The sequence below is a fragment of the Mastacembelus armatus genome, chromosome 15 (genome assembly GCF_900324485.2).
Source record: "Mastacembelus armatus chromosome 15, fMasArm1.2, whole genome shotgun sequence".
Classification (NCBI taxonomy): domain Eukaryota; kingdom Metazoa; phylum Chordata; class Actinopteri; order Synbranchiformes; family Mastacembelidae; genus Mastacembelus; species Mastacembelus armatus.
Window position 1 is genome coordinate 6,471,305 of NC_046647.1, and position 16,237 is coordinate 6,487,541.

The 16,237-nt window shown below is 39.8% G+C and overlaps 1 protein-coding gene across 2 annotated transcripts in view; it reads left to right on the forward strand.

Annotated features, from left to right (window-relative positions):
• The window catches only part of adgra1b (adhesion G protein-coupled receptor A1b), a 134,336-nt gene that overhangs the window by 106,185 nt on the left and 11,914 nt on the right, over positions 1-16,237 (forward strand). For both annotated transcript variants that reach the window (XM_026310056.1, XM_026310057.1), the window contains 3 exons: positions 1,350-1,477; positions 7,110-7,233; positions 15,983-16,128. In XM_026310056.1, the coding sequence (XP_026165841.1) occupies positions 1,350-1,477; positions 7,110-7,233; positions 15,983-16,128 (398 nt within the window). The remainder of the gene's footprint in view (positions 1-1,349; positions 1,478-7,109; positions 7,234-15,982; positions 16,129-16,237) is intronic.

The window sequence follows — 16,237 nt, forward strand, 5'->3', positions numbered from 1 at the left end:
ACCTTCTTCAGCAAACCAAGGAAAGACCAAGTAATCTTTGGGAAAGAGCACAGCAGCATCAGAGCAATGGCTGCTTATGCCTTCAAAGAGAGTCACACAAATTTAGTAACTTAAAAGGTTAAATTGTGAAAAATTCTCTTTAGAACTTAAACCAAAGTGTTGACTTTAACTCTTTCACTTTTTCATGCTTTCACACACTGTCTAATGCCCTTTTTAGACTTAGTGATTTAGACTGACCACACACAATACATCTCCCCAGTGTCCTGTATGTCCGGTATCCCCAAACCATTCATTTCAGCTCAGGACACTGCTTCACAACTGTGTTTGTAAATCCTTAGTTAAAGGTTGCAGCCCCTCACAGCCCCCAGTAGTCTCATCACCCTTTAGATAAACACAGAGGTAGAGAATATCCCACTTGGCTACTCACCGAGACACTGATGGAGCCAGACAGCGTGTATGCAGATCACTGCTTCAGATACAAACTCACACTGAGCTGGCAGGGTTATGGAGATAAGGTGTGCTTTATTTAGTAGCGTCAACATGATGGGGCCTAAATCCTGACGTCACTGTTGCCTCTTCACCTGCCTGTGGCAAAGAGTATGGGCAGTCAAGTGCATAAGAAGTGAGCAGAGCATACTGATTTTCCAACAGCTTGTTTTTTTATCTTAATATAACAGTAAATGTAAAGCTTACAGATACAGTGATGGTTTTTTTCTGAATTTGAAAGTTTGTGTACTCTGAGAGTTTGGAGCTGTAGCTGTAGCTGTCACAATGTGTGCTGTATGAGTTCAAGACGTGTGGCTTGCAGAATTCATGTCGAATAAATTACCAAGCAACTCAATTGTGATTTTGATAAGAGCTTAATGAGTGTGTGTTGACAATGTGTCTTTTACAGACACAAGAAGAGATTTAACTTTGTTTTCATTTTTTTTTTCTTTTTGCCTGGCTCCTATCCATTTTTGTTTAGCTTTTTATGTTGGCAGCCTAGGAAGCTTATGCTATTGTTGCATTCACTCGCTCTGGCTAAGAGTGTCAGTTAAATGCCTGAAATGCAAATTGTAAATTCAGGGGGAAGAATATTCACTCGACAGGGTTGTTACTCTTTTATGCTTATTTGGACAGCATTTTAACTCGAAGACTTTTCCTTCACATTCATTTCTGTTTTGCTTGCGTATCTCCTCAGTGCAGCATACTATGCCTATGCATATGCAGAGCTCATCATCTACAGGATTGTATGAAACCCTGTCACTGGTACTTGCAGGCCTAGCTCTTGTTCACTGATTAGTTTTATGATACTGTACTAATGACTCCTTTTGTCTGATCTGCTTTTTTCTCTGTTTCTGCCTCAGGATCTGAAGAAGGTGCTGTCTTTCCCCCCGTACCCTGGGGAGTTCTTGCACCCGGTCGTGTATGCCTGCACGGCGGTCATGTTACTCTGCCTCTTCGCCTCCATCATCACATACATCGTGCACCACAGGTAAGAAGAAATCACTGCTTGATTCTATTGAGGTATACATCTAAATGGCAATGTCAAATCACAGCTGTTAATTTTATTTGTGTACCTGGACACTCCAGGCAGATGCTTATGTAATCTCTTCATTTCTCACCTTTTAACCTTCATGGTTTACAGCTTGTTTTTGACTTCTATGTCTCAGATCCTACACTGGCTGTGATATGAGTCAAATGCTTTAGGCTTGTAAAAAGCACTGCCGTCTGTCTGAATAACAGGATCTAAAACACATACACAGATGTGTGTGTTTCATGCACCTGTGGCAGGAATTTAGCCTCTGCTTCTAATGGATTTCTAAGCGGTACTTAGGTGTTAGGTGTTCCTTCTATAGTATATGGAGATGAGAACAGAGGTAACATCCTCTGGCACTGGTGGTTTTGTACTTTGGCATATGTCTGCTCTTCTAAGCTCATTTGCTAGGGATGCTGTTATTAAACCAAGCGGCGGCCTGACTGGTGTATTATTCCAGCATGCCAATTTATCATCTGCTGTTCTTGTACAGCATCAGCCTGTTTATCATGTCTGTGGCATTAATGCGGTATTATCATAATAGATCTACATCAATTTTAATATAAAGGAAATAGCAAATGTCTCAAATGTCACATTTTCATTGAAAAATTGAATGTGTTATTCTTAGAACAGCAACATAAACTGTGATATATTTCCAGACGGGTTTGTTTTCCTCTCGTCACTGTGACTAGAGCACAAAATCTGTGAAACTGAAGGCGCAGCAGCATTTGCAGTTAGCATCCATCTGTGACACCTGGGACTGGGTGCATCCTTCTGCAGTCACACAGTGATGACAGCATCTGGGGCTCCAACAGCAGCATCACTTATTGTTATCCGGCACTGCAGTATTGACTGAAAAAAAAAAAAAAAAACTACAATAAAGGCAAGGTGAAATTCAAAGCTGCTAGAGCTTGACATTTTTTTGATTTCATCAAAATGTATAGTTTTCAGGCACCACTGCATATTCAGATTTTTATTTGTAGTTACTTTTAAATTTTCATCATTTATTAATCTTTTATTCTTGCTGAAGCTCACTGCAGAAAAATAATGCACCATCGTGTTTCATGGATTCTAAAGACATGTTAAGAGGGATAATGTGAAGAAGAGTGCTAAGAGTGCTAAAAACTCTCAATCAGGGGGGTTGTTAATCACATGGTCATGAGTGTTGATTTTTTAGTTAACACATAATAGATACTTAAAGGGCTTATTAACAGGTGTCATTCTAGGCTGTCAAACATATTTAAACATTGAGGGGCCTTGTGAGGTTTTCAGGCAGGCAAATCTAAGGATGTCTCTAATTACAAATAACCCTTGGTACACCGGTTGATAATGAGTTGATTGACAACCTTTAGTGAAAAGTTAGAAGATTCAACCATGAGCCTGAAAGATTACTGCACCCTCAACAAGGTATGTCATCTTTACCTATTGTGCTGATGAGCAACAGTTTGAACTAGGTAATCTTCCTTACTGATTTGATTATGTAAAGCCCATTTTTGTATATTAGGTTATACACACCCCAACTCCCCCTTTTTTAATCTCTGTTTGAGTGCAGTGTTTTCTACCAGCCTGGTTTTGGTGATATTTGTGGCATAGCATTTATATGGAGCCTGAGAAAGCTGGTTATTCATATCCTTGTGTACATAATCATGGTAGTATCCAGCCTGCAGCTCTTTATTGAACGTCCTGCATTTTTGTACTGAGTTGCCTAAACTGCTGTAAATAAACTCTACCACAGTGCTGGATTTAACTTCTTCAGCCCACTGCCAGCAATGAAAAATGAGAATAACAGTTCTGAATTCAGACTTTCCATTTATTTCACTATCGACATCATGATTTACCTGTTTGTTTCACTGGTTAACTATTATGTAACTTGTTGATAAATATGGTTGTGGTAGGAATAATCAAATAATGGTTTCTGTCAGTATTCCAGTTAACACATACTGGATTCCTAAAAGCAGGGAAAGCTCCCAGGTTTCTGAAACCAGGATACTGTGTTTACACAGGTAATGCATAATTTAACTTGTCAAAAAAACCTGATTGTAACCCTGATTGTGCACAAGTAAACATGCTCATTCATCACAAAGTGGTTTTCAGAGCAAAAAGACATTAATTCCAGTAGAAGCTAGAGTGAGCACAAGCCATATGAAGCCAGAGCATGTGTGGTGTCTGTCACACACATGGGATGGTTTTCCTTTCAACAACCTCACATTAACAAACTCCTAACACCTCCTTTTCCCCCTTTACACCTCCCTCTAGGCACTCCCCAACACTAAAACACATCTCTGTTTAGTAACACTTTAGTTGTGTAGTATCACTCCAGCTGACTGACAGTATCCAAGCTGTGAAGCACTGGGACTGCGTGTTAAATGGGCAGAATGTGAGGGTGGTTGTTCAATGATAGCTACAGTAGATTGTGCTAGTTTGAATTTGTCACTTTCTCACTTCAGCTCATACGCACATCCACATTATCCAAATTATGTATACATTGTCTGCTGTTGGTTCTTCCTCTGCCAGCAATGAAATCCAAGATGGAATCTCTAATAATTGGTGTAGTAGCGATGCAGGAGCCAAATAAAGATCGTACTGTAGTGGTGGATATTGTGTTTTTGAACTCAGAATCCTTTGATTCCAGTTGCCAGAGTGTGCGTCAAAAGTGTTCTCAGAGTAACAACTGAGTCAAAATGTAATCCACTGATGACTTAGAGGAATTGAGCGCCAGGTGTACTATGAGCAAGTTTTTCAGACACATTACCCATTCTGCCCCAAACATGTGCTGTATGTCTCAAACAGGCACAGCAAGCTGGAATCACAGTTGTGCCTTATTTGAGCAAGTGTCTGCAGTGGGTGTGCATTTGCATTTAAGGGAGAATCACACAAATAATAAGAAGAGACATGTTAAAAGAGGATGATAAATTCTGGTGATTTACTGAGGTCACGCTATTTGTCAATTACACAGGGTTCTCGGCTTCTGAAAAGGGGTGTAACAGCAGAGAGGGATTCAGAAGCCACAAGTAAGGTTGTAGTGATGGAAGGAAATTTTCATTACAAGCAGTAGTAGCTTATATATAACTAAAACCTGATTATTCAAAATAAAAATGACATTATTAGACAATTATAAACGAACACAATATGTGCTCACTCTAACAAAGTCTTAATATTCATGTTTATGACATATTGCTGTCCCCAAATGGCCAAAAAAAAAAATCAATGTATGTATTTTAGTGAAGATCTTGGTGTAGTGTATATTAAAATGCAACATAGTTCATTGCATTGTATATTAATTTAATCATTTTACATGTGATTTGCAATATTAATATACAGTATATGCTGATGTTGGCATTTCTTGTTATCAGTTTTATTGATATAGCCCAGGCCTTCTGCAGTACAGCTTTATGCGTTCTCATAATTAGCATGTAACTGTCTCCATTTCCCCATTTAACAGTGCTGCTACCTGTGGTTTATGGGACTTATCAGCAAGTTTGGAACGTGTCTTTCTCCAATGAAATTGCTTGCCTGAGACTACCCATTGTTTAGTGTGTCATATTATACTGTCCATAGCTTTATTGTGCCTTACAGTTGGCTCAGCAGTGGGTGCAGGGTGAGAGAGGAGATGCAGAGAGAGGACAGTTTTATTCCTCCTACCTTCTGGGAGATGGGGATGTGGAGGGTTGCCAGGTTAATGTACTTGACCCAGTGAAAGCCCAGAGCAGAGCCTATAAAAACCCCGTTCCAAGGGAGTCCAGAAGCCAGCCTGATAAATGGCCTTTTTTGCTGGATGGAGTTCAGTACCTGGATCGCAGCAGAGCCAACGACAACAGCAGCTTTAACCCCCCCCCCCCCTACGCAGCGCAGCGAAGCCCAGCCCCAGACACGCCTCATAGCTCACTGCTGAGCCACTGCTTCATCTACAGTTGGCTCACGTGCAGCTGGGGCTCCGCTCCTCCATTTTGGGGAGTGATTTCCAGCACAGGGTTATATAATTTCAAATGGTGACAGTGACTGTACAGATGAAAAGGAGGAGCTGACACAGGAAGTCATTACAAAAGTCAATGCCCTGTTAATTCACACAGTAAGACAAATATGTTTGTATTGTCTGACCTATTTAGCCTTTTTCTAGAACAGCTGGATGGAAAGTGGTAATGTGGGTTAAGTGCCTTGCCCAAGGCAATGTAATCCCTCACATCCACCCCCACCCCCAGCTGATGCTATATTTCACAAAGTGGATATCTTTGACGCTGTGTTCACGCTGTGAAAACCTCACTGTGAGCTGTATCCTTTTTATTTCATCATCAAATCAGTAGAGTGTCTTGTAGGTGCATGTGCTGTATGGGCATGTGGATGAAAAAGTGTGTAGGGAGACAATGAATAAAACTGACTTCTTACTAAGAATCTGTGAGCAGCCCTTTGCACGAGGTCCATTATTCTGAAATATAAATTGTGCAGTTTGTTTAGTGTTACCAAAGATGATCTTTTTTTGTTGTTTTATACTACAGCATGTTTTACTGTGTACACTTCAGGTTTGACGTTGCATACCTTTTTTTGGAGATCAAAATATTTTATTTAACTCTTACTCTTTGTACAGTTTAAACATTTCTGTTACCCCTCCTGTCTTTTTAACTGAACCCATAGAGTAGATCTTCTTTGAATATTTGTGTTTAGCTTTTTCAAAAGGAAAATACAGTGGAAGAATATGAAACACAGCTGTATCGTTTGAGGCAGTACTTACAGATTTTAGACAACAGTCACGTAATAAATGCAAAAAATAGAGTTAAAATTAACGTACTGATCATTTGTTACTGAGTCTGAATGGTGAACTGGAGATACAGGACCAAACATCAAACCTTCCCATTTGAAAGATTAGCCGTTTGTGTGAGTTTATATTGTAGCATCCCAAGGCAAATCTCCCAGCATGCAGTAAGGCTGCAAAGTCATGGGTCATAAGTCAGATTTTATGTGTGCTCCCATGGGTGTGATGCTACACAGTGCCATTATTGCAAGGCAGTTATTCATTAAGAATGAATGGTTAGACCATGAGGAATTTGTGTGCATGGTTGATGATGACTGACTGCTGATTTAATCCGGCCTGTTCCAGTATGAATGTGCAAGTCAGTCAGTCACAAAACCCCACATTACATTTTAAATGATGGTAACATTAAAATATGTCATTGTACTATTCCTCATTGTAGCAGCCACAAAAAGCAAATGAACTATTACACTGCTAAATGACAAATCTTGACTCAAATCAGTTTCACCTCCAATGAAACAAAACTAGAAAAATGGAGTTTTGTTCTTCCAGCTTGAACGTATGTGGTGTGAATCATTACCAAGGTTACTTTTTTCTGTGTACATTCTAATATTATTCATGTGCATGTATTGGGAATGGTTGTGTTCTTGTTAATCTATATGACAGAAGCAAGGTAAAGGAAAAAGGGCAATCTCTGACCTCATAAAATTATAGCTGAAGCGAAGGATAGCCGATATGCCTTGAAAACTGAATCTCAATGAGGTATTAGTTTACGATAGTGAACAAAACACACAAGGGTATGTTTTGTAACTGCTAATTTTTTTGATTATTGGTCTTTTCTGGCAGCGCAATCCGCATAAGTCGGAAGGGATGGCATATGCTTCTCAACTTCTGTTTCCACACGGCTCTGACCTTCGCTGTGTTTGCCGGCGGCATCAATCGAATCAAATACCCCATCATCTGTCAAGCAGTAAGTGCATTCCCTTTTCATTCATCCCACTTGCAACGCTTTTGAAATTGATTATGAATGTCTGTTCAGGTATTGCCTATCAGGGCAGTGAGTGCAGCATGTGGACATATAGTAACCCAGCTTCATGTGTCTTCTATGCTTCAGCGTGCATGGTCTAGTCATCCTTTTATTAACATGCTGGCACAATGAGGCCTGATGATTAAGACTTTCTCACTATGAATATGTTTACTCTGCTGCTCTATTGTCTGCCTGTATCTTCATTTGTTGCATAGTGTTTGTGTTGGGTGTTATGGTCCAGATTTGATCTGCAGCAATTTTTGTGGCCATTTTAGAAAGTCATCGGTTTATTAGGTCCATTTAGATATAACTAATGCAGTCCTGCTATAAATCCTCCATCATGAAGGTGATAATGTTTTTGTTCTAACTTGATGGCTGTAGTCTGTGTTGATGCAGTTGAAATGTGCTGTAACTGTAGAGATGTGTTTCTGTTAATTAGCATAGATATAAATATAAACTGATATAAACTGGGTTGACAAAAAAACAGAAACACCTGTCAGTATAAGAACATGCAGTCCAAAATGATCAGACAGTTAAATTAACACCTCTTTAAAACAGTATGCTTTTTATCTGCAATTAATGTTCATTAACCGAATCCTCACAAGTATTATTTATTTTCCATTTTATTTCGTTTTTGGAACACTGATGCACACATTGGGATTAAACAGAAACAAAAAGCTGTTTGCACTCATGCACAGATTTTGTCTGTAGGTGGTCAACAAATGCTTGGCAGTATTTCCACCCCTGGCAAAGACTGTGAAGCATGAAGCTTGCAAATGTTAGTTTCAGTACTGCGTGTTTGAGTTTTTCCACACCAAGCTGTGTCTGTGAATGTGGATGTCCCATTTTTTTAGCCATGCTAGCTGCATTGGCTTTATGAATGCCTTTTGTCAGTTGGTTGATTGGTCCAGACTGAAAGTACTGTGTGCACTGCATGACATTCATGGACCCCAGAGCATGATTATAGCTAACTATGGTCATCTCTTTATTTTTCCTCTAGTGTAGCCATGAGGTGAAATAACATGACAGCTATCAGATGGATTGTCATGAAATTTAGGCCACACATTCATGTCCCTGTTACAATGAATCGTAATCACTCTGATCCCCCTTTCCTCCCTCCAAAGTAATACCTTTCCAATGCTTTGTTTTTGTCTCAATACATGCAAAAGTATTGACATTCCCATTATCCTCTGATGTATTTTGCATTTATTGGCTAATTAGCAAATGTTAGAACGCTAAAATGCAAAACCACGATAGTGAACATCGTAAACATTAAACTTGCTCAGCATTATCAAATGCGTATTATAACATCCTCATTGAGCCACTGAACACATTAGTGTGCTGACATTAGCTTAGCTCTGTGCCCGATTACAGAATCAGAGAGCTACCAACTTGGCTGTCGACACTTTTTCATTCTTTTATCTCTTTGACTGGAGATCAGTTTACCTTCCATCAAGCCTGATCATCTTGTTAGGGCATTGATATAGCTGTATGTCTCTTTTTGTACAGAGAAATGTACAAAGTCTGATGTAAGAGTCTAAATGGTTTTCTGAAGTCTCCGCATTATGATGCATGTACATGCAAGTACATTAACATGCAGGGTAGGAAGCTGAAATTTCTGACCCTTTGCAATCAGCGTGTGGTCACGTGGGTGCTGCCTCCATCACTGCAGCCCACAGTTATGAATGAGTGAGCAGGATTTGTGTAGTGACATGGTGCTTTGGGATGTCAGGATAGATTTGGAAATAGATCAGGGAAATGCTCTCATGCCTGCTCGAGCTCCACTATTTTTAGGTTTTCATACCTAAGGACTGAATGTGCAACATGAAAGAATGCCTTAAAATATATGAGCTATTTGTTAAATGGATATGTATACATGTTCAGATCCTGTGATATAAATAAAGTGATGCTGTGAGGTATAGTTGTAATCTATGTCAAAATAAGAGTAGGTGTCAAAAGGAAAGTGAGAATAAAAAAATAATATGTTTCTTCTTTTACTTTTCAATGCTTGGAAAGCCGTATGGGTCCGGCGGATTTCCTTTCCAGCTGATTGGTATAGCTGGACCTTTTCTGGTTGTGAGCATGAAACATCAGCTGACGCAGAGCATCCTCCATTGTCAGCTCACCCCAACAGTGTGTGGGGCATTTACTAAATGTAGCCCCAAAGAGATTGATGTACACTTCTTTTCTGTAGTTCTCTGTCTTAGCTGCTTTCACTCACTTCCTTTTTATAACAGTGGGCTTTGTTTGTTCTGTTTATTGTGAGCTGTGGTGTGTTTGGGGCTCAGCTGCCTCCTCTGCTGTCACAAGCACTTTAGGTGGCCCCTTATTCCATAGTGTAAAGACTCCACCTCTACATGCTGAAACGCAGAGCATCATATTTCATGCCAGCCAGCTTTGCCTGAGCTGCCTAGCAGGAGGCCCGTTGACAGGGATGTCTGTGAGAAGTCACCACACGTGTCACAGCTGCCAAGTCAGTCTCCACAGCTGCGACTGACACAAAACGGCTGGAATCTGTCATAAAATGCAGCTTCCCTCACCCACCTGTGCTCTGTCATTTAACATCACATTAATAACTTACCAAAGCACATCTTATATTGTAATGTAATTTAAGTTTTTACTCATCTTAAGCATAAACTTTATTGTATCTATTTATATAATAAAAAATAATGCTCACATAAAGAGATTAGAAGGAGCCAACTTTGTATCATTTTCTGCTGTTTGTTGAAAATTTGCATTAGGTTTAAATCATCTCCATAAAATTACACATTTCAGAGTGAAAATGTAAAAATGTAAAAAAAATGTGCACATCCTTGTGAATAGACAGCAAACCAGAGTTGTAGAAGACTGGCTGGCCTCCACCCAAATCTTTCTCACCCCTGCTGTTAGATCAATAGGTGGAGGATGAGGGAGTAATGAATAAAAGAGTAAACAAGTTTTTGCCAATATCAACACTACTGACCCCAAGACCTAAAAACTAACATCCAGAGTGGTTTGAAATGAAATCACCTCAAATCATAAAAAGATTTTGAAAAATGAGTTTTCAACATATGTGACTGAACAATTAAAACTGCGACACAGATGATTATTTGTACTGTCCATGTTTCTTTTTTTCACAGTGTCTGTAATGCTTTGTAGATCAATAGGACAAGATTATGGCCACTTTTTGGTGCCATTATGTAAAAGAATCACCTTGTATGTCTTATCCTCAGTTTATTATTTCTTTCATACACCTTTACTACTTATTAGAAATTAAGGAGCCCATTTTATTTATAGCTGAAGTTTATGGTTAATCAGAAAGTGGATCTTTAATAAAATACACCTGAAGGTCATCAAATGATTTCCTTACTTTAATAATCCATCAAATGTAATTGTAACTTAGTTATTCATCAATGAATTCTAGGCTGCATGCCCATTCATTGTCGTTCTGATGACGTAAAGAACCAGTTAAAAGATAAGGCTGGTGAGTTTCTGGATTTGGCTCGTGCATTTTGTGACAAACATGTCACCCGGTGCAGCAGTGTGCCCCATTGCTGTGTGTTAGTTTTCTGACAACAATAGACTTCAAATAAATGCATCAAACCTGTTCCTGGATTCACAGACATTATTGTGGGTGAATAAAATAATAATAAATAATAATAAAATTCATTATTGGTTTAAATGTGTTTTTTTTAATAACAAAAAATGAATAAATAAATAATTTAAAATAGCATGTTGGTTGAGTGGTTAGCACTGTTGCCTCACAGCAAGAAGGTTCCTGGTTTGAAACCCAGCAGGGGCCTTTCTGTGTGGAGTTTGCATGTTCTCCCTGTGCTTGTGTGGGTTTTCTCCAGGTACTCTGGTTTCCTCCCACAGTCCAAAAACATGTATGTCAGGTTGATTGGTGACTCTAAATTGCCCATAGGAGTGAGTGTGAGTGTGTGAGGTTGTTTGTCTCTATGTGGCCCTGTGATGGACTGGTGACCTGTCCAGGGTGGACCCCTGCCTTTCACCCAGAGAGAGCTGGGACAGGCTCCAGCAGATCCCTGTGACCCTGGTTAGGAATAAGCAGGTATAGATGATGGATGGATGGAAAATTAAAAAAAAATAAATTATTGGCCTTGTCCTTTAAAGAGACCATATAAAAGGATTTTTTACAACCAATTAAAATTAAATGTGTTAATTACAACTTAAAAACCTTCACAGTGTTATAAGAAAAATGACACCCATAAACTGTGCTGTAGTGTACTCTTGCAGTACACCTCCTTCCTGGCAGTGTCAGTATAGGTGTTGTTGACAAAACCATACATCTTAGCTGACCCTGGCCATGCGCTTTAACTTATTTAGCGTTCATTCATCTATCTAATTTAGCTCCAGGGCCTTTGAATGTTTCTTGCTGCTCCTCCTTTAGCCAATCACTGCTAACAGAATAACTCTCTGCAGATTTGGGCAGAGGCCCAGATTTTCTGCCTTTCCACTGGGATCAAGGCAGGTCCCACCAGACACAATTTAGAATAATTACAGGACTGCTTGAAGAGTTGTGTCACACATAGACACACATGCATCAGAATAAGATGGACACACACGGTGCCTGCTGAGTTCTCAGCGCTACCCTCAACACCCCCCCCCCCCATACACACAACCCCTTTTCCCCTCCCAGGGGGACACATAAGTACATGTTCTCCCTCCGACAGGAAAAACTTCAAGGCACTCTGAAACTAGCTTTGGCAGTTCTCGTAGCACTTCAAGCATGCACTCCCCACCCAGCCCCACTCCCCACTCTCTATCTGTATGCAACTCTTCAGGCTTGCAACACTTCCCCGCCCACTGTGGTGCTGTCGCTATGCAGCATCCGATGTCTTTACGGCTTCAAAGTCAAAGTCATCGCTAGTCTCTATTTCTATCTTTCCTTCCAAAAGGCACGCTATGACATTGATTTGAGCAACACCCCAGCTGTCACACTGCATCTCATGTTTGCCTGTATTACGCAGCAGAACAGCATACAGTATATCCTTGTTTTCTCTTGCTTTACCTCATCTGACGTCATGCCATCAAAATTTGGATTACACATTGGAGTTGATTGTTCAGTGAGTGTGACCAGTGTTAAACCAACCATTCATTAAGCCAAGAACTTGGCTAAATGTGACCTAGATGTGAGCTTACATCCAGCTGTCAGCTTAAATATGCTATACAGAGAATTTCCTCATTAGTGTACTACTGTGAAATTAGTTGTGATGGCAAATGCTGGCAAAAAATAAGCCCTAGACATTACAGTATCTGCAGTGATTTGCTTTGGTCTACCATTTGGTCCAATTTGAGTCTTCCTGAGCTAATTTCTCCACATGTAAAAGGCTTCCAGTAGACTGGTTACTTATGCTTCAAAAACAGATGGGACCTAATATTATGAATATATCCATAGAAGACAGCTTAGAGTGACTTTTGAATATAGTGCATATGAATTGTTTCAACAATTTTAGCATATGCTAACAAACTCTTATTGTAGTATAGAAGCACATCTACTGTCCACATGAATGTGATTGTGAGTTCATCCTGTACTACTGTAAATCTCTATTGTTAATGCACTAACCCTACTTCAAAGAAATTTCCACCAAAGACCTGTCTGTTGTGATAGATGCAAAGTGCATTTACAGCCTTGTCTTTGATCAGTGTTCAGTAAGTGACTTTTTAGGACATTAGGTGTAAATAAAAAAAGATTGTAGTGTGGAAAAGAAGTGAAGAGACGTGTGCAAGCAGGTTGGAACGTGTGGAGGAAAGTGTCAGGTGTGATGTGTGACAAAAGAGTGTCAGCAAGAATGAAAGGAAAGGTGGACAAGACAGTGGTGAGACCAGCAATGTTGTCTGGTTTAGAGACAGTGGCACTGAGAAAAAGACAGGAGGCAGAGCTGGAGGTAGCAGAGCTGAAGATGTTGAGGTTCTCTCTGGGAGTGACGAGGATGGATAGGATCAGGAATGAGGACATCAGAGGGACAGCTCATGTTAGATGTTTTGGAGAAAAAGCCAGGGAAGCCAGATTGAGATGGTTTGGACATGTTCAGAGGAGGGACAGTGAATACATTGGTAAAAGGATGCTGAGGTTAGAGCTGCCAGGAAGGAGGCCTAGAGGAAGACCAAAGAGGAGGTTCTTGGATGTAGTGAAGGAGGACATGAGGATAGTTGGTGTGGGTGAGGAGGATACAGAGGATAGGGTTAAATGGAGGCAGATGATTCGCTGTGGCGACCCCTGAAGGGAGCAGTTGAAAGGAAAAGAAGAAGTAGTGTAATGAAGATAGAAAAACAGAGAAGCACAGGTATGTGCCTGGCATTGTGTTACTCATTATTTTAACATTTCACATTCAATTCACATTGACAATCTTTTTCAAATGAAGATCAGGATGAAACTCACAACAATGAGACATCCTTGTTTTGTCACATCTGTTGTTAGACCATAAAAGGGCACCGCAAAGCTGGCCAGGTAATTATGACTGAGGTGACTGCATCTTGTAGAGTGATAACTTCAGCTTGAGTAGTATTACTGTTATTGCTGTAATCACATGAGACTAAATCATCCTACAATGTTATGTGTCCAGTTTCATCATTGACATCCTCCCAAAGTGATGAGTTTGAGTGAAATACCAAAGTAGTATATGTTTCTCAGACTGTCCTAATCACAACTATAAATTATGTAAAAATAGTCAGCCATTTAACCCCCACATCAGAAGGTGTTCTGATCTATCAGAACCAAAGCACTCAGCTGCTGGGTTGTTAATTAGTCCTAGTGGAGGGACAGTTTGTTGTGTAAGCGCTGATCTGTCAGTTATTTAGAGATGCTTTTATTTCAGCCTTGGGTTGGTTATGTCATTGCAAGTTTTCCTTGACTCTTTTAATTGACGATGTTCAAAACCTGACTGTCAAAGTTTGTGTCGATTAATAGAAAAAAACTAAAGGATGAAAAAAACTAATGGGGTAATTAAAATGTACAGTGTGTTTATATTTGGATTCTGTGCTTCTTTTCCACAAGCAACTTGGACTTCATCATATTATGTATATTTAATTTATCAATACTAGAAAGATTGGTTCTACTAGATGTGTAGTTAGCTAACTATTAAAATATATTGTAGGAATTTCCCCATAGACGAATGGGTGTACATTAAACATTTGACAGGACACTTACATCTGTAATCAAGGGCAATTACTGCTCTTCAGACTATGACATTTTAATTTAAGATGCCTTTATATTTGATTGTAGAAAATATTTTTTTTAATGTAATGACATCATTTCAGTTTAAAGTCTAAGAGCAGAAACACATCGGGGTTGTGGGGGCGAGAAAACCCAGACATTAGGAGGCTTTTTTGGCTTATGTACTGGTAAGTAATGTCTGTAACTGGACACCAGGCAGTATCCATCCAGTTAGTAAGCAGCAAAAGTTCATGTTATATACTAACACATAGTAATATAGCTCACCTTCACCTTATAAAAATTGTAAACATTTTAGGATTTCTTATCTCGCACAATGTCAGCTGGGATTGGTTCCAGCTCCCCCTGACCCTTCACAAGATAAATGGTATAGATAATGGATGGTGATTATTTTAGCCCTTTATAATGGGATTAAATGGGATAATTACATATTAGTGCTGTGCATGTTAGATGACTGATGGGCAGATTGCAATTCTGTGATCTGGATTTTGAAAAACTGCCAGATGGTCATCACGGTTGTATTGCCTTATTTATGCAGACTGTAGAGCAGGACGTTAATCAGCCAGTTATGATAAGTGTGATAAGTGTGTGCACCCTACCTTTACTGTACCACTCATTTTAAATCCCCTCCTATCTCTTGTTTTTTCCATTTTACTAGCACACGTTCTTTGTGTCTTTTCTCAGCACTAATGAAGCTCTGAAGTGTGTAGACACTGTCAGCAGTGAATGACTTACCATCCGCTCTCCACTCTCTGTAACCAGCTGAAGGACACTTGCAATTAGCATCTGGACTCGGGTACCCTAGCGTCAGTCCATAGGCCTGTGAGGCTCGAGAGAAACTATTTGATTAGGTATCTCACGTTGCTGGTATATCATGGACAGACTGACTAGATGAAAAGAAGGCACAGCGCATTATAATATTTCCTTCATTCAGCTGTCTTCTTTCAGCTCTCTTTCACTAAACTGGCAAAAACTTTAAACAAAGTTAGTCCAGTTCCCCCAATTTAAACATAATTCATGAATGTTAATATAAAGAGGAGCGGAGTTATATATACAGTGGATTTTAGAAAAACACTCACACGCTGATAATTGTCAACGTGACTAGCATTTATAGAGAGCTGTTATTCACAGTGCACACCTCGTGTCCTCTAATTCAACTGATAAGGGGCTGCTCAGTATCCACCAGTAAAACCTCACCATAATGCTCTTATCCCAGACTACCTTGATGATTCAATAGTACCTTTTGAACCTGTCTTTCCATTCTTGTACCTTTGTCTTTTAGTGACGTGTAAGACAAAGCAGTCAGGTCGTAAAGGAAAGCATCTGTGGAGATACCCTTGGAGTGACATTGATGGTTTTGAGAGAGGAGTGGCAGCTTTTCCTGAACATCCTTTGTTTGAGTTACAGGAATATAATCAAGTGTGACATTTTTCAGAGACATTCTGTGATCTCTATATAAGCAAAAGTTCAGAAAAGTCAGATAAATAACTTGATGTGCCCTCTGTCGCACCATCTCAGGTTGGGGTCGTGTTGCACTACTCATCTCTGTCAACCATGCTGTGGCTCGGTGTGACCGCAAGGAACATTTATAAACAGGTGACCAAGAAGCCTCTGCAGAGCCAAGATGGTGACCCGCCTCCGCCTCTTAAACAGCCCCTGTTGAGGTAAGCACAAATGTTCTCACAACCATCCTCCTCAACCCTGATGGCATCCAGATGGAAAAGTATATAGAAAGCTGCATGTATTTTTCTGTGCCTTTGTGTACCCCAGTAT